Below are 17,468 nucleotides of genomic sequence, written 5' to 3' on the forward strand. Positions count from 1 at the left end.
GCGGGACATGGTTTAGTGGGCATGGTGGTGTTGGGTTGGTGGTTGGACTTGATGATCTTACAGGTCTTTTCCAATCTTAATGATTCTGTGATTCCATGAGTAAAATCTCAACGCTAAAGCACTCCATTACCGACCTCTAAGCTGTTTGCACGATAACAGAATCACATTAAGGATAACAGAAAGAAGTGTGACAGAAATCAGGAGAGAGGGTACAAACAGCAGCACACATATTCCCAACTGTTACAATGCAAGAGAAGATAGTTGCTCTGGTTTCAGAACTGAAGATGAAGACAAAGGGCTTTGGGGTTTTTTTGTCTGTTGGAGGCAATTCCTTCCATACGAGTGGGGAACAGCAGGATTCAGTTTTCCCATCATATGCATATGCTCATGAAAGTTGTTTCTATAATCACCTGTCTTTCCAGCTGTCTTGGGATTTGGGAAAGGATCTAAATGCTGGTTAGGTTAAGCATGTTAAAGGAGCAGACCACTGCTGGTCTTGTTTTTGGCTGCAGTTTCCTGAGGCCTCTGCAAACACAGAACCGCTCGCCATTAACACCCTGAATGCCTGTGGGAGCTCCCGCCTTGACGAGCTATGTAAGAACACCAGCAAGGATGCAGGCAACCGAACGCAAGTTTCTTCAGACATAAACTGCAAGCTGCATCAGCCTGTCCTGGGGGATCCCCCTCAGGAAAGACTTGCCTCTGACTGATGTACACAAACACAAAGAGGTCCTGCACCTCTGACAGTAGCTGCGGCTCCTTGCCCAGGAGCAGGGGAGGTATTGAGAAAGAGGCAGAACTGGGAAGTTCTTTGGATTCAATGCTTCACTCTTCCTCCTGAGAAGTCCAAGAATTAAATATGGCATTGTAGGAGCTTAATCATGAATGACAGCTCTGTCCAAAAGGCAACCTGCCCTTCTCAGCAGTCCTTGTATGCAGTGTTTAGAGGAAGTAGATATTTATTCCCATTCTTGGGAATAAACATAAACACGAGTGGACAGCTTATATTTCCCCCCACGCTCCCAATCCCAGGACTGTTAAGTGTTTTGGACATAGCACCGTTTCAGTGAAGGAAGTAGTTAGTATTGCTTTCTTGTTCTTTACCAACTCCTCCCCTCTGCTAGCCATAGATCTGTTTGAACTGGTAGCATTCATTGCAGTAGCCGTTGCACTTGGCATTGCCATAGTGATCACAGGCAGGGGCTCGGCAGCGTTGCTTTGGGGGCTCCTCTGCAGCTGGGTCCCTGGCACTCCCCGACGGCGCGAGCTGACCGAGGCGCTGGCACTCCTGGCACAAGTCATTGCTTCTGCAGGCCAGGTTGTTTCTGCATGAAGCCACAGCACACTGTCTCTTCTGGCTACTCAACGCTGCTCGCTGCAAATCTCTGTGCTGTCCCATTCTCTTGAAAAACGTTAAAACACATTGTCAGTTGCCATGGCGGCAGCACAAGCGGCTTTTCATTTACTTTCAACTCTGCTCATGGTTTGTATAGGTAACCACTGGGGGCTGTTGCAGACACATGCTTCTTCTGAAAAGTACAATACCAAGAGCCCAGTTGGGCTTTACCAAAGAAAATCACAAGTTCTGTCATTTCTTAGAGAAAAAAATGGTTTTTATCTTTGGTAACTCAATTCTAAAAGGGCCAAAACAAACCAAAAGAAAAAAATCTGTTAGAAAGAAAATCTCTAATGGGCTCAATGAAAAAGGCAACATGAAGCAGACTAAATCCCTTGATGCAGTTGCATAGCTCTAAGGGTAAGAATGAAAATCTCTCCCTGATCAGCAAGGAAACCAACTGTTGGTCCAACTGCTTCCACTGAAATTGCTGGTGAAATCCCAGCTGAGGTAAAACTGAACACGGCCATGATAACCCTAAACTGAGAACAGCTTTTAGGAGTGCTGCTCAGTTGCAGCAGGAAAAAATAATGAGATACTCTACGCGTGTCTTTCCATGATACTTAGGATGCAGTCATTTGAGAATTTTCTACTACGCATCCAGAGTCATTCTCGCAAGAGAAAAACATGCAGCGCTAAACAAGAGGAAGATTTTGAGAAATTCACACTTACTTCTGGCTGTCTCACCAGCTGTTCTTCTGTCCTCCTGGCTTCCTGAAATCGCTGGTTCTGGGCTTTAATGAAGCAGTTCTGGCAGTACCCTTCGAGCATCGTGCTGCCCAGGGTGCCGCAGTCGCGCCGCTGGCAGGACACGGTGTTACGGAAGGTGGCAGCAGAGGTCCCCAGCTGACCTGCTGCCGAGGACTTCTTCTGAGATCTCCTCTGGTGGCGTAGCAAAGCGCTGTCTGTAATGCAAAGTAAGGACAAGAGGAGTTTGAATGTGCCCAATAGACGTGATGGCCCAAAGCAACTATGAAAAGCTCCCCAGTTTAAAAACAAAAAATAAAAATAAAAATAAAAATAAAATCTACTACCCTCAAACATAGGGTTTGGACAATCCTGAGACCCCTTGGTTGATGCACTTTCCTCTATGTTACATAAATAAGGAAGCTAATACAGCCTGATCTTCATACAGGTAGCTGTTGAAACAGCTGATTTGGGAAAAAATTTGCCCTCAGTGGGAAAACTAGATCCCACTGAAGTCAAGAGGAATTTCACCTTTGGCTTCAGCATGTCATCTGTGACCTATCTGACCCTTCCCTTTCAGCCTCCCCCCTTTCAGGTGCATGGGGTAATGGAAGTACAGTGGCACAGAGCTTAATGGGAAAAAGCGCCTTAGGCTTTTTAGTCTCATGAAGTAGTCTTATATATTCTACAAGCAGAAGGAAAAAATTTTCTTTGTGAACAACGCTGGAAAATAAGCTATTGCAAGCTGGCATAGAAGTTCCCTAATTTGAAAGTATGTGGAAAGCGCAGCATTGGCACACTTGTCAGCAATGAAACAGTCTTAAGAGATATGCAATAATTCTCTCTTTCACCCTCTCTGCCCAAGGGCTCGTTGTCTGTGTAACAGGGCAGTAGCATGAAAGATGAAGATTTCATGCTGTGATTTATTCGCAGACGATTACCTTTCCGAAGGCCTGCCTTTAAACACACATGTGCACGCATGCACGTGATACTACCAAGAAAGATTTCAAGGTAGATCATAACAACACACTCCTAAGTTACTCCAAAATAAAAGCACATTATCTACAGTCAACTTCTACTTGCTCTGCTTATCAAGGTGACTTCAGTAGTTACTCCAGAGTGTTACACCTGTTACATTCAGAATGGATACGGATCTTCAAATTCATCCCAAGCTTTTTAAAAGCCTTGCCAACATAACTGGTTTTCAGTAGCATCAATGCAATAGCATTTCCCTCACCGACTCCTACAACTTGTCTAGCTGTGAACAAAATTCATACCAAACCATGACTGCAGTGGACGGTGGGGAGGGATCAAAACCCACCCTCTCTTGAGCTAGTTTTGCTGCCATGAAAGCCAAGGGGAAGTTTTATGAGAGATTTCACAGATTTCCCACACTGTGGCCATGCGCCCCTTTACAGGATAATAACGGCCAAAAAAGCACCTTCTCCTCAACACTGCTGCTTCTGCTCCACACTCTTTCCGTCACCCCCTGCCCTTTTAACACCCAGTGCGCGCAGAGCTTCATAGCTCAAGGAGGCTGATCTGCAGCCAGAGTGTGCCAAAGCTCACCCCATCTCCACTTACCGTGGTTTTCCCTGTACTCAAAGAAACACAGCGTGCAAAAGCCCTCATTCTGCAGTGTCCCAAAAAACTTGCAGCCAGGTTTCCTGCAGAGGTTACCTCCCCTCTTCTCCTCAGGAGGCAGCGCCGGTGGCGGAGGCTCCTCGCCGCAGCTGTTGGGACCCTGATGGCAGGAGTGCTGGAGGAGGCTCTGCGAGATCTGGGAAGGGTCAGACGTCGATCTCTGATGGCACGTGGGCAGGAACGCGGGGCTGCCGTTTGAGGAACGCTCTGTAGTCCTTTTGAAGCAAGTGCTGCATATGCCGTTGAAGGTCCTGTTGGCCTTCTGACAGCACACCTTGCATGTGGCATAGTCTAAATGTCTCCGATCATCCAAGTTGTTGCAAGGACTGAGCTGTCTGGAGTTGTAGCAGCGTTCGCAAAGCCCATTGTGTTGCACGTTCAATGTAAAGGGGCAGTCTGGTGTCCTGCATTTCATGGCTGTGGTCTCGCTGTATAGGAAAAGGCTTGGAGCAGTCGGAGGTGCGGAGCGAGGCCCTGTTACGGGCTCTTCGGATGTCCATCCCCCAGGTTCACAAACGTCCCCACGGGAGGAGCCTGACCCAGCTGCCTTCAGTTTCTCAGGTGCTGCTTTGGAGGTCTGCTTTCTTCCTTTGCTTCCCTGGGATCTCCGCTCAAAGCACTCGTGGCAGTAGGGCTGGGTGTTCACAGACATGTAGAAAGGGCAGTTTGGTGTTTCACATTTCACCTGTAAGAGGGAGAGCTGGGAAAAAGACAGTTCCTGTCTGTTCCTGGACCAGGTCTCTCTCCTAGCAGGTTCAGCGTTCTCTTGCCACTTCTTGTACTCATGCTGTACCAGTTGAAAGTAATCTTCCACAAGGTTTATTTCTTTGGGTAGGTTGCCTTCATCTAACCTGACAGCCAAAAAAAGATTGCATCAGTAGTTGAAAAGGGCAGATGGTGGGGGTGGAGGCAAATACAAGCAATGCAGGAAGGAAATGTTGATTTAATGCACATCCATATTACTCAGCTAGAAGATCCAGGATGTTAAACTGTTGCTGTAAATGGAAATAATTTTAAAAGCAGGTGTTCAGTGATGTCAAATGGAGACTTTCACATCTAAAGAAATGGTCTGACACAATGCTAAACAGAAGTATTCTTAAAAGGATTTTGTAGGTGAGGGTTTCTGTCTGAGAGCTGTTTGCAGGAAGAATATGGATAATCTCTCAGAAGCGAAAAGAAAAATCCCCCCCAGTCCTGAACTCCTCTGAACACCAGTGCTCAGCTGAGCTGAGGTTAGAGTGGAAGACCCCTCTCTTCACCAGCCCACACTAAGAACAAGCCTTTCCTACAGTGGGCTCAGCATTTCATGATAAAGTTTATCACAAAATCTGCTCCTGATTTTCCCTTGTTGGGTCTGTATCTACCAGCGGAATTCTTCAAACAAACTACAGAGCTTCAGTGAGGCATGTGTAATGCCAGCATCATCACACCGTCCCTACTCTGCCCCTGACTGCAGGGAAATCCCCACACCAGAGCTTCACCATGCCACAGTTGGGAGGATGAGGAGCTAGCACTACCGGTAACACTCAGGAACACATCCATGCAGTGGGACTAGGGAAGCTGGACTGCTACTTTTTACATACGCATATATCCTTTGGGCAGGAGGACTTCAATTTTCAAGGCTCCCAAACCACTACTCCTTGTGTGGTAATGGAAGTAGAGACAGAGAACACAGGGAGTCGCTTCCCTCCCACAGTGATGAAGAGGCTGGGCGGACACCGCTGCCAGCGACCCCTGAATGTGAGAAGCGGATGGGTGCCGCCAGCTGCCCCCCGCACGTTACTGATGCTCAACCGTCAGGGGGACGAGCACAGATGCCGGTTCCTCCACCGGCCACAGCTTCCTGCCTACTGCCGCACTGCAACAGCCCAGGGCATCAAGGCATCTGTGCTAAGAACATACCAAGTACTTTCCCTAGGGCAGCCAAAATTACACCAAATGCCCTTTATGCAATGTGCCCTTACTACAGCACAAGAGTTCGGTCTAACTAGCTCCTGGGATTAGCCACTTTTCAGCCACCCTCCCCTGTAACCTAAAAGTCAGTGAAACTAATCCATTGGGTTTACTCTTCCAAAATATTAGTTTCAGTCTCCTAAGTCTAAGACATTTTTGCCTTTAGATTTGAGACTGGCTTGGGCTCATACCGCTTTAAAGCATGTCAGCAGTAATGCCATTATTTCACGTTGCAGAGGGTAAATACATGTGCTACTGTGGAAGGAAGGAAAGACGGAAAGAGCACACTGGGCTGCCTGGCTTCTCCCACCACCGTAAACAAGATAACTTCGAGGAAACGGGGATGACACTCACTTCGCAGCATTAATTAGATGAGTTGTACCATGATCCCAGCCTTGCACTGGAATTTCTATCACTATCAAGTAGTCTTTTAGCAGCTGCTCTTTCTCCCTCTCCTCTGCATCTGTCAGAAAGTGCACGCTCAAGTCCTCAAATCTGCCTCGTTCACTGGTGACCAGAGGGACAGCCCGGATTTCTGCGGGGAAACAAGATGGGTTAGCATATTTATACATGTTACTAGGCAGGAGTAACCACAAGATGCAACACAGAGATGTCACCACTGCTGCTGAATTTTGGAGAGAGAAGAGAATGGCTGGCCAGAGCAACTGGTTTCTAAACAGTGCCACTGGGGGAGGACACAGACATGTCTGCACCACAAACCTAGCCCCATCCCACGGGAGTTTTAATGTCCCCATAGAAAGTTTCTTCTCGGCGTGGGCAGCATTGTAGATCTTAGTTTGTTATACTATTCCACGGGATGATGCCCTAGCCTGGACTTAGAGAACTGCTATCCATTCAGAAGAGATGCATTAAAAATGGCAAAGCATATGTCTCATTATCCCTGCCAGACAGTGGTACACCGCTGTGAGACCATGTCCTTCGAAGCTTCTTATGATGGTGCGTGGAAAGGAGGCCAGAACACAATGAAGCAGAGGCCGCCCTTTGACTGATGTCAGCCTGCAAGCAGGGGAGTTGTACTCTACTTTCAACCAGTATTTTGAAGACAACCTTTAGTTTCTATTCAAATTTATAGTCAAAACTGTTTCTGCTCACATTTGAAGCACGTATTCCAAAGGAATCTTTTACATTTATTTTAACTTTTGAAATGCAAATCTAAATCAGATTATATTTTAAATGCTTTATCAGCATGACGGTATTGAAGAAGCTACATAAATACTAAACAAGGTACTTGAAAAATACCTGGCCCACTGTCCTTCAGAGTCACTAGCGGTGTGAAATGCATATTATCATAGCCAAGCACAATGGGGTATCTGTAGCATTCTTCAGCTGGCCAAAGCAGAGGCAAGTAAATACCACCAACGTTCAGAGGAGCAAAACTGGAGCCTGATTCTAAACTTCTCACCACTTTATCTGCATAAGAAAGAAGAAGAAAACACAAATAAACACAAATAAGTGTGCTACAGGCAAGAGAAAACATATTCTGAGGGTTTTAGAACAATTGCTGAAAATGCCCCATTCTGAAATGCATCTACCTGAAAACAACAAGTATCAAAGTAAGATTACTAACACAGCACAGAGTAACACGGTGAGGTGGCTGTCCGGACAACTCACCTGCAAGGACAATGACTGGCCTTCTGAGGATGTTAGCAAGGATGAAGATGTGGATTTCTTCCAGTGCATTATATGGAAGCCTGTTTCGAGCCCCAGATGTTTCAGGGGAGGTCATTTCAATGAGGTATTCCCACTCCTCCTCCCAATTCTGAGGAAAGAAACATCCATCAGCAATGGTTCAAAGACACAGAGGTCAGGAACCAACTGCAGCACCACTGTGCTCAAAATAATCGTATTTTCCCATTTCCTCCAGAGGAAGACTATTTCTGCTCTCCACTAACAGCAGAATCCATGAAGCCAAAAAGCAAACAAAATCAGCAAGGCAACGGTGATGAGCACTCAGAAAACAGCATGATTCCCTCAGGCCACCTTACCCGGGTGTCATAGTGGAGTCCTGTTTCTACAAACTCCTGGGATTTAATAGCCTCCCGCTGCCAGCGGAGCTTGAAGTTCTGTGTGTCAATCTCCCTGAGTGCGCTAAACAATGTTTTTCTTAAGACGAGGTCGATATCTTCAATACCCCACATGTACTGTGATGCAGCATGCATGAGGCAATTTCCATCACCTGCAAAAACAGAAAGAGTACATTATTTTTAAATGGCTACTTAAATAAAACCCCACAAGTGCATGGGTGTAGAATTATGCTGTGCATATCCATATTCCCTGTGTGCTTCTCTCTAAGCCTCGGACAGAAAGGTTTTAACAAGAAGACCACAGGTATGAGCTCTCTGCTCACAGACAGGAAGAAAGTCCCCTCGCTACTGGTTCTCTCCCTTCACCGGTTGGTGTTAAGCTGTCATTCAGCAATGGTGGGAAGCCTGCCCCTTATCTATCTTACTTAACTTTGATTGATATCATAAACTAAATTTTGGGGTCGACTGCAAATGTCAGATACAGTTGAAATAGCTTTTAAACACAACAAAGTCAACTTAAAATTACAAAAGAATGTGTAAATCTCCCTCAACAAGGTTTATACAAATATACACCTGATGGCACAGGGTAGAGGTAATGGAAACCACTAAGAAAATACTATAGTAACACCAAGCCTCACATCCCCTGACAAGCACTGCATTGAAAGGCTTGGCACTTGGCTGTGCTTAACGGAGGAATTGTAATAAAATAAAATGAAAAAAAAAAGAGACAGAAAAGGAAGAGTAGGTGATTTACATAAAGCAATTGTAGGAACACCTCTTGCCTTCCTCTCAGAACTGATATTATGCTGTGCTGCTAAAAGTTTTATTTAGAGGGTTGTTTTTCTAAAATACAAAATTAAAACTAAATAAATGAAAACCATATTGATTCGATTTTCATTTAGACACACTTCTTGCATTGAAAAAGTCCTCTTTACTCTACAGGTAGGAATTTCAGAGGGGAGGAAACCAAGAATCAGAGGAGTTAACTAGCTTAATTAAAAGGTGTGACAAAGCATGCCTATGGCTGGGTTTCAAATTTTATCTCTAGCCATCTTCTTCAAAAGGGGATGTCTCCCTTGAAAGGGAGACATCAAGAATCATTACTGTCATATCCTCAGATTCAAAACTAGGTCCGGTGTTTACTACAGTGGTAAACAGATTCACCAAATGCTAAGAAATCACAGCAATTTCCTTGGAATAGAGGACATCAACCATGGTAAAGCTACCACATTTTTCTCATGTGGAAAAAAAACCTCACCCAAAGAAAACCCACAGAAGACTTAAACCCAGTTTGCCACACGCCTTATGAGCTCAAGTACACCATTTGTGAACACTTTTACTACTTTTTCTACGGAACTGCAGAGAAAAACCTACAAGACCCCAGAACCTGAAAAAAGATACCATTTGACATCTACTTAGCACTTCATAAATTGCTATGGACTCAGTGCATATCAGGTCCCTGCAACTGCCTTCTGGTCTCTGAATGCTGTCTTGCAAAGCTTACTTCAAGTCTGCAGGCTGCTTACTTGAGCTCAAAAATCAGGGAACAACATATCAGACAGAAAAACTGACTGGGTTTCCTTCTGACCAAGAAAGATGACATATTAATCCCATTAAAATTTTCCCTTTGCAAAATCTAGAGCAAAGATAAGATTTTTTTTCTCTCTCTCTGTCTCTGAGAGCTCACTCTCAGTTCTTTATTGAGAAGCATTGCCCAAAATTCCTTACACAGCACTTGGAATTCCCCCGTGCCGTTTGACTAGCAATTGAGCAACAGTTGTACTTTTTGTTCTGTGGCGCGCACGCTGAGCAGCAAAGCCTCCCTCGGACTTTCCCGAGGGGTGTGGTTGGGTGAGCTGGAATGAATGCCGATTCATTATACAAGTGAAATCTCTACAGCCAATAGATGCTGGAATTTTTAAATTTAAAAAAAAAAAAAAAAGTTTCGATTTTTATACCTCCTACTTCTTTCCTTCTATCCTTCATTTGCACGTCTGCAAAGAAATGTGTGGTGATTCAAAAGGGCTTTTTTAATTAAAAAAACCCCACCACTCCACAAACTCATATACATATTAGGTAAAATATACATCGAAAGATCCTACAGGAGATGCTTTCTCTGTTTTCAACAACTACAATCTTCATCAGAAAAAAACCCAAGAATTTTCCAAAGAAAGTCCACCATTGACTGAAAGAATTAATATATTCCTCCCACATCTATGGGTTAAGCAGCTAAATGCTTTAAAAAATATTCTTCATGCCACGTGGGAGAAAAAAAAAGCAAAACCATGTTATTTTCTGGGATAATACAGGGCTCCTCCAGGCTTCTGTCCCTTCTGTCAGGGATCCTCTCCTTCAGTCCAGTCTACCGTCTTCTCTCCTGCAAAGGTCCCTCGCTGCGACTACTTTGCATAAACCACAGGTTCCCAAAGCCACTCCTTCTACTCATGCACTTAATGACCCTAAAGCACAGAACTGAAGCTGTGTTCATTGGCTGCACGGGGTACAAGGGGACCACAAACCAAGCCCTTGCGTTGCCTTCCCTCAACCTGCCCTGATATTTCAGCATCTTGTATATTGGTGCGCCTGCTCACGGATGGGATCCAAGTCCCCAGTCCACAAATTGTGGCCATTTGTAACACTGGCCAACAGTCATGAGATAAGGCAAGAGGTCACAGTTACTGAATAGTGTTGTCAGCAAGAAAGGCCTGTCCAGGCAGTGTTAACCCCTGCAGGACTCGTATTAACAGGAGATGGGGGATTCTACAACTGTTGCTCTTTGCCCTGGGCAAAAATTACACAGGTTGTCCATTTTCCTAGTAAATCTGTTAGAGCGTATCTCCTGGGGTGAAGTTTTGAAGATGTAACACTTGGAGTCACGCTACCTTCCTAGTACCTGCAAAGTGCTGCCTGCCCTAGCTGCAACTCGAGTCATTTTGGAAGTTCAAGACTACATGATCTCCATGCACAGCCTAATTACAGTCATGAGAATTTTATACATGTGCAGAGGCAGCCCACAAAAGCCCACCAGAAGGTCAGTGCCTCTATGACACTTACAGAAATGCACATTAGGATCAGACTCTTCTAGGCTGGGGCAGTGACATCTACACGGCGGTTCTATTTTTATGGCTTCTGTACAACACAGCTGTGTGCAATCTGACTGAGAAATACGGTAGGACTTGGGAAGGGAAGAATGTGGACTAGGAAGATAAGGGCAATGTGTATATAAACTGATATGAAAAGAAGCAGCCACAGAACATAACGTAAGGACTTCAACGAGGCTGCAGGTCCACCCACCCAGTGTTTCTATAACCAGTGTCATCTGCTCCCTGAGCAAAGAATATGTATTTTCCATGCTCTTGGAGTCTTCACTGTCCCAGTCTACCTTCCCAGTTTTAGGGAATCCTAAATCCAAGTTTGCAGCTGCGTGACTGTAAGTCACAATCTTACACAATCTTTCCTCCACTGAATGTGAAATGCCCAGCGACTCTTAGAGTCATGTGCAAAAGTTTCCTGCTTGGGACCTGTGGACACATGCACCCTATTCGAGACATCTCTGCACTACTGCTGTACCTTTTCATTTATAGCGCTTGATGCAATACACACGAAGTAACCCTAAAGCCAAGTCCTAAAACCGGCACTGACCCTTGGAAAAAAAGGGCACTGCAAACCATTGTGTTGCACAAAGATGGCTGTCATTCACACACACGGGAGCTACTGGTGAGCCCCGAGGGAGGGCAAGAGCTGGCAAACCCCAGCAGGTAGCTGAGGATGAGGGAGCCGGCCGGGTACGGGTCGCTGACTCCAGGGCCAGCAAGGTCAGGTTCCCAGAGGCTCCAAGTCCAGGACGCTCCCTCCAGCACTGCTGTTAAAGCTGGATCAGCAAGTGAACCTTGCCTACCAGCTACAACGGCAGGGCTTATGGCAGGATATTAACTTCTGCTAAATATACCCGGGAATGCATCCCCATCACCCAAAGCATCTGAAGTCTCCTCTTGCCTGGCTTTAAGGGCCATTCGGCACTTCTGACAAGGCAGCTGACACATAGCAGAGTCGGATTCACAGAAAGGCGATGGGTTGCAAGTCAGGGTTCCCGCCTGGTATTTTACTCTGACATGTCACAGGTTACTGATATGATGAAAATATCCGTGAAATTTTCAGGCTATTCATAATACTGTGATATGGGCAGGGGACTGCTACAGCCTCAGGACAGTACATCATGTGGAAAGAATTTTAGTTTACAAAACTAAGATTGAAAGGCACCACGTTTTTAAATCCGTGCGCTTCTTTTTCAGTAACGTGAACTCAGATGCTATTAATAAAGGTGCTACATTTGTATTACCCGTTTTAATGCAATCGCAAAGACCTGCTCATAACTTACCATTAGTCTTCAAAGGGACAAGTCTCCGAACTTCCATGCACCAGTTGAGCTTCCTCTGGCGCTCCAGCGAAGTCTGGGTTGCCTGGTCAGTCAGCGCCTTCTGAAGTGTTTCCCGAAACTGAGGACAAAACTGGCACATTCTGAACATTTCTATGGTGTATCTGTGCATAGTCCTGAAGTGGTGAATTATTCCACTGGGTGGTTTGACCAGATCTTCAGGTGTCCTCTCTCTAATCTTCATGGCTTTCAGCATATTGCTCTGATAAAAAGCTTGAGGAAGGATGTGTTGGCCAGCCATGTTTCTAGAAGACATCTGAAATGAAAAAGGCTCCTTTTATTGGCATGTTAGTGTCCTTGCATCATAGCACTATCACTTCTGCAGAGATTGAGAAGGCACTTTCAGGGGCAGGATTCTGGCTGCAGTTTTGCCTAAAATGAGCACACAGAGGATGCAGTCCACTGAGCCTTATATAGATGATGGTTTTTAAAGCTTATATTCACCAGCCTCTCTGCATTACTCAGATACAGACACTGACCAGCTTGTTCCGATCATTTACTGCTATCATTTACTGAGCTATTAAAGAGAATTTATTCATACCTAAGGAAATTGCATCATCGTTCCAAAAAAAGCATTTAAATCAAAGTAAGGATAAAAGAAGGCAAGATCAAGGGAAGGGAAAATTATCCTGGAAACTTGACTAATTGATAATTGCACAGCGTAATCCCATATGAACTTGCTGAACTTTCAGCACGTTTCAAGCTTTTGTTTTGATGACATGCCAAAAAAAGCAGATAATGACCATTTCAGATTTCCGCAGCCCATACATTCTGAGAAGTGATGCTTGGTACAGTACAAAAAGAGCCCCAAGAATTACAATGCCATGCTAGTATCTGTCCCATACTTACGGTGGCCGAAGATGGCAAATGAGGAATTTGTAGCAGAGCAAGCACTCAAAGACAGACTTATGTTACTCTTCTTGAGGCTCCTTATATTTTGTGAGCGGTAGAGCTACTGCACAAAGGTGCTTGTGCTGCGTGTGGGGGTGCACACTGCGGTGCCGCTATTACTCACCGGTAAGTCAACATAGCTGAAAAAGCATTTCCACTTGGCTCAAAACCCCCAATATTTTTCCACAGTGGCACATGTAATGTTTGCTGCCCTGCATCCCTTTCTTCAGTAGCTCTGGCCTCATGGGCTACAGCAGGAAGAACAAAAAAACCCCATAACCTCAAACTGCCTATACTCTCTGAAATACTTATTCAGAGCACACTAACTTTGTGGCTAGCTAGAGCCAAACGTAGGGACCACATCCCTCAAAACTCCCGTTAGCTAGAGTAACACCACCAACAACCTATTTTTATATGGAGAGACTCTCCATGCTGTCCATGTGCATTACTGCTCTGTTTAAAAACAAAGCAAAATTTCTATTAAGACAAATAAAGGTATGCATGCCTAACATGTTTAAACTACAGCCAGTCACATTAGGAGAGCCCATCATTGTGATTATGAACCTAGGGACAAATATTAAGTCATAAGCGTAACTCAAGGTCTGGATATATACCTTGCCAAGTACAGGGAGACAAGAAGCAACTGAAAACTGATTTATGCAACTATTAGGAAGTTTTCTCATGGAGATGGGAGGTCTGGAGGGCCAGAGAGAGAAGAAGAAGGACTACAACCTCACAGACTGTCCGGGAAGGAACTCCCAGGTCTATGGGGGCGGAAGACCACTCTTGCACAGAAGGACTTAAGCACATCCTTCCCTGCAGGGAACCAGCTGCTGTCTTCTCTTCACCCGGACACTTCCATTGGTGACATCCACCTCCAGCCGCCCAGCCAGAGCGCTGGAAAGGACCCTGCCAGGGTAAGAAAGGACCTCAAACTCCTGCTGCCGAGAGCTGCCCCCTATAACCTCTCCAAGAACCAACTGATGGAGAGACTCAGTGGCCATTCTGTCAAGCCCTAAATAGAGGCAGGTGAAACACGAGATGCTGCAAAGTCCTTTCTGCTCAGCCCAGGCAATGTCATTCACACAGCGTTTCCTCTGCTCCTGTAAGAGCAGTAGGAACAGGGCTCAGAGCTGTCACATCTTGCAATACACGGAAAAGCTTTCCTTTAAGTGATAAAGATGGCATATTCCTATCATTCCCCCACCAACATACAGCCTTAAAATGGAAGTAACACATTTTCTCATCCTCTCCCCCCACCAATACAGTTTTACATGTGCGATTTATGTAATCCTATATTTAAATGTATGGACGATTTAAGAAATGAAATATAAACAAACCCTTATTAATCTGTTTAATAACCACAGCTATAGTTTGCTCCGAGATGACCAAAATACTGAATTCCTTACTTATGTAAGTAGAACCATTGAGTCAATGGGATTATTTTACATGAATAAAGACTAATCACATGATTAAGAACTACCGGCATGGACCCTTGAAATGGTTATTTCCAGCTTTAAGTAACAAAAAGTACTGATCTTACAGAAGCATTCACTGAAACTATATTAGTCAAGATCATATTCTACAGGCATATTTTCCCCTCCTCACATGGAGATTACTGTCTACGCTATTTACGGTCATTAAATGTCAATCAAGGCAAAAGCTGAGCAACCCTTATTTTCAAAAACAACGTGATGAAACAAGCAGAACTCAATAACCACCTAAGCTAGAGATTTAAAGAACAGAAAGCTCAGCTACAATTGGATCAGTTCATACTGTACTGTGCTTTACTGTATGCTATACTACTTTAACCTTTTGACATGTAATGACTACGAATTCTCAGAAAAGAACAGCTGTAAACAATGATTAAATAGCTATCTGAGGCAGCATCCTTTCTGAACATGTAGTACTGAGGATGCTGGGCTCAGGAAAGCTGAATTCTGTTCTGAGATCTGCCAGTGGCTTCATAAAGTTATTTTAACCTTCTGTCCTCTAACTGAGAAACGGCAATAGTAAACTCTTTTCTGTAAAGTGCTAAGACAATACTAAAATAAACATGCTTCATACACCTTCGGCACCCATGGATTTCTATGCGTGGGTCTCTGCCTGAGCGCTTGGTACAGAACTAAGCGCATTCTCACTCTTCTCCGAGGAAGACGATGAGGATTGAGGGTGCTCTATGCACCACGGGCCCGGCTTACACGGCTTAGTTCCCAAACTCACTGCTCTGCCGGCAGCAAGTGGGTGCAAGGCGGAAAGGACAGCCGCGCTTGCCACCTGCCAGCTCCACAGGAGGAGCTCAAAGCAGACAACTTTTCCAGCCGTGGCCGGCGCTAAAAGCAAGCCCGGCACACCCACCGCCCGCCGGTTTCCCCGCCGTACCTGCTGCGGAGAGCCCGCTGAGCCCCCGCGGGGCCGGGGGCCCGCCCAGCCCGGGCCAGCGCCAGGCACCGGAGGGCACCGTGTCACCGCCCGGCCAGGGGTGTCCAACGCGAACCGGGAAGAAGACACAGCCGCCCCGCGGAGCGCTAACTGCGCGCCTGCCGGGCGGAAAACGACCACACACCGCGGCCAAACCCGCCCGGTGCCCCCAGCCGCCCTCCTGCAAGCGGGATGGGGGAGATGAAGCCGGTTTGGGGGAGATGAAGCCGGTTTGGGGGTCCGCCGTGCCCTGCCCTGCCCTCCCCGTGCCCGCAGCGGCGCTCACCTCTCCGCCGGCGGGCTCCTCCTCCGGTCGATCCTGCCGGTAACTCCTGCTCAGCAGCGGGGCTGGGGCGGTAGGACACAGCCGAGTTCGGGAGCCATCAACCCCCGCCGAGCCGGGGCTCCCTTCCCTCCGCCGCCCCCTCCCCGCCGGAGCTGCTGCCGCCGCCGCCGCCGCAGCTGCGGAATGAAGGGCTGAGCCGAGCCTCTTGTTTTTTTTCCCTTTCTGTTTCAGCGCCCGGGCGCATAAAAAAAAGAAGAAAAAACACACAACAAAAAAACCCCACCGGGGATTTCCACCGGCAGCGCCGGGGACTTTCCGACATGTGACAACCGCGGCCGCCGCCGCCCGCCCCACCAGCCGCCGCCAGGGGGCGCCGCCGCGCTCCCGGTCCCGGACCCGCCGCGCCCCCCCGCCTCGGCCGGGCCGCCCCGCCGCCTCTCCGCCCGCCGTGACTCACCGCCAGGCTTGCGGGAGCCGGGCTGTCATTTTTTCCTTCCTTATTCCGTTCTCCCCCCCTCCGGGGGGTGCCCATCCCGTCCCGCAGGCCTCGCTCCGCAGCCATGCCGGCCCGGCGCTCGGCGGGACGCCGCGGCGCCCCGGCGCGGGGGAGGGCAGCCGGCGGCCCAGGTCGCTGGGGCCGGAGCAGCTCGGTGCCCCCGTGCAGGGCATCGCCCTGGTGCCACCACGGCGGTGTAAAGGGTCCCTCGGGCAGCGGGGAGCTGTGCTGGGGAACCGGCAGCTGCGGCCGGTCGTGCCCTGCCCTGCCGTGCCCAGAGCTCGGGGAAGCACCCTGCGCCCTGCCTGCGCCCTGCCTGCGCCCTGCCTGCGCCCTGCCTGCACCCTGCACCCTGCCTGCGCCCTGCACCCTGCACCCTGCCTGCACCCTGCCTGCGCCCTGCCTGCGCCCTGCACCCTGCCTGCGCCCTGCCTGCACCCTACCTGAACCCTTGCCTGCACCCTGCACCCTGCCTGCGGCCTGCCTGCGCCCTACCTGAACCCTTGCCTGCACCCTGCAACCTGCCTGCACCCTGCACCCTGCCTGCGCCCTACCTGAACCCTGCCTGCGCCCTGCACCCTGCCTGCACCCTGCCTGCACCCTGCGCCCTGCCTGCACCCTGCACCCTGCCTGTGCCCTGCCTGCGCCCTGCCTGCACCCTGCACCCTGCCACCCTCTGAGCGCCAGCAGCAGCAGCAGCGAGAGGCTCCGTCTTCCCCAGGAGCCATTACCTCGTCCTCGTCCACACGGACGGGCATGACAAGGGGCCCACTAGACTCCTCGCACACGCAGAGAGGTCTCAGGGTGGAGGTGCCCACCCTCCCTCGAGCTGACATCCCAACGTGATGGAAAGGGAGCCCATACTGTTTGAAGCTATTGCTTTTCTAGGCTGTTTTCGAACCCAAGCAATCTTTTTTTCGTTTAGGTTGCATCTCCTTGACAGTTTTGGCTTTGTATTGTTAAGTAACCACAAGTGACTTCATTTCTTTAATTAGAGGTTAGACTGATATGTAATCCCATAGCTTCATATGCTGGTATTTTAGGCAGGAGATTTAATCCAGCCCTGCTCAAGGTAAGGTCATCGTAGGCAAGGAGCAGAACTTCACACTGAAGTTAGCAAGTCAGGAGGCTCTTAGTGCCTGTGTCTGTTTGTAAACTCTTGGCCACACCTAGCAGTTTGTAGGAATCATTAAATTTAATGATTGTAATCAATT

At 47.6% G+C, this 17,468-nt stretch overlaps 1 protein-coding gene across 1 annotated transcript; it reads right to left on the minus strand.

Annotated features, from left to right (window-relative positions):
* Positions 1-1,120: 1,120 nt before the first annotated feature.
* TNFAIP3 (TNF alpha induced protein 3) lies at positions 1,121-15,791 on the minus strand. The gene is made up of 9 exons (XM_059835370.1): positions 15,759-15,791; positions 12,104-12,416; positions 7,687-7,877; positions 7,313-7,460; positions 6,941-7,111; positions 6,035-6,215; positions 3,668-4,578; positions 2,069-2,301; positions 1,121-1,402 (listed from the first exon to the last, which is right to left on the minus strand). Exons 2-9 carry the CDS (start codon positions 12,414-12,416, stop codon positions 1,121-1,123), a joined length of 2,430 nt encoding a protein of 809 aa, XP_059691353.1. The 5' UTR covers positions 15,759-15,791.
* Between the last annotated feature and the right edge of the window lie 1,677 nt (positions 15,792-17,468).

The sequence above is a fragment of the Gavia stellata genome, chromosome 2 (genome assembly GCF_030936135.1).
Source record: "Gavia stellata isolate bGavSte3 chromosome 2, bGavSte3.hap2, whole genome shotgun sequence".
Taxonomy (NCBI): Eukaryota; Metazoa; Chordata; class Aves; order Gaviiformes; family Gaviidae; genus Gavia; species Gavia stellata.

What these genes read in the sequence shown, in the direction of transcription:
- TNFAIP3 (XM_059835370.1), bottom strand. Translation starts at nt 12,416, where the DNA reads ATGTCTTCTAGAAACATGGCTGGCCAACACATCCTTCCTCAAGCTTTT. An exon ending in GACTCCACTATGACACCCGG is followed by an intron (nt 7,461 to 7,686) that starts GTAAGGTGGCCT and finishes TTCTTTCCTCAG; the next exon opens with AATTGGGAGGAGGAGTGGGA. An exon ending in CATCTAATTAATGCTGCGAA is followed by an intron (nt 4,579 to 6,034) that starts GTGAGTGTCATC and finishes TTTGGCTGTCAG; the next exon opens with GTTAGATGAAGGCAACCTAC.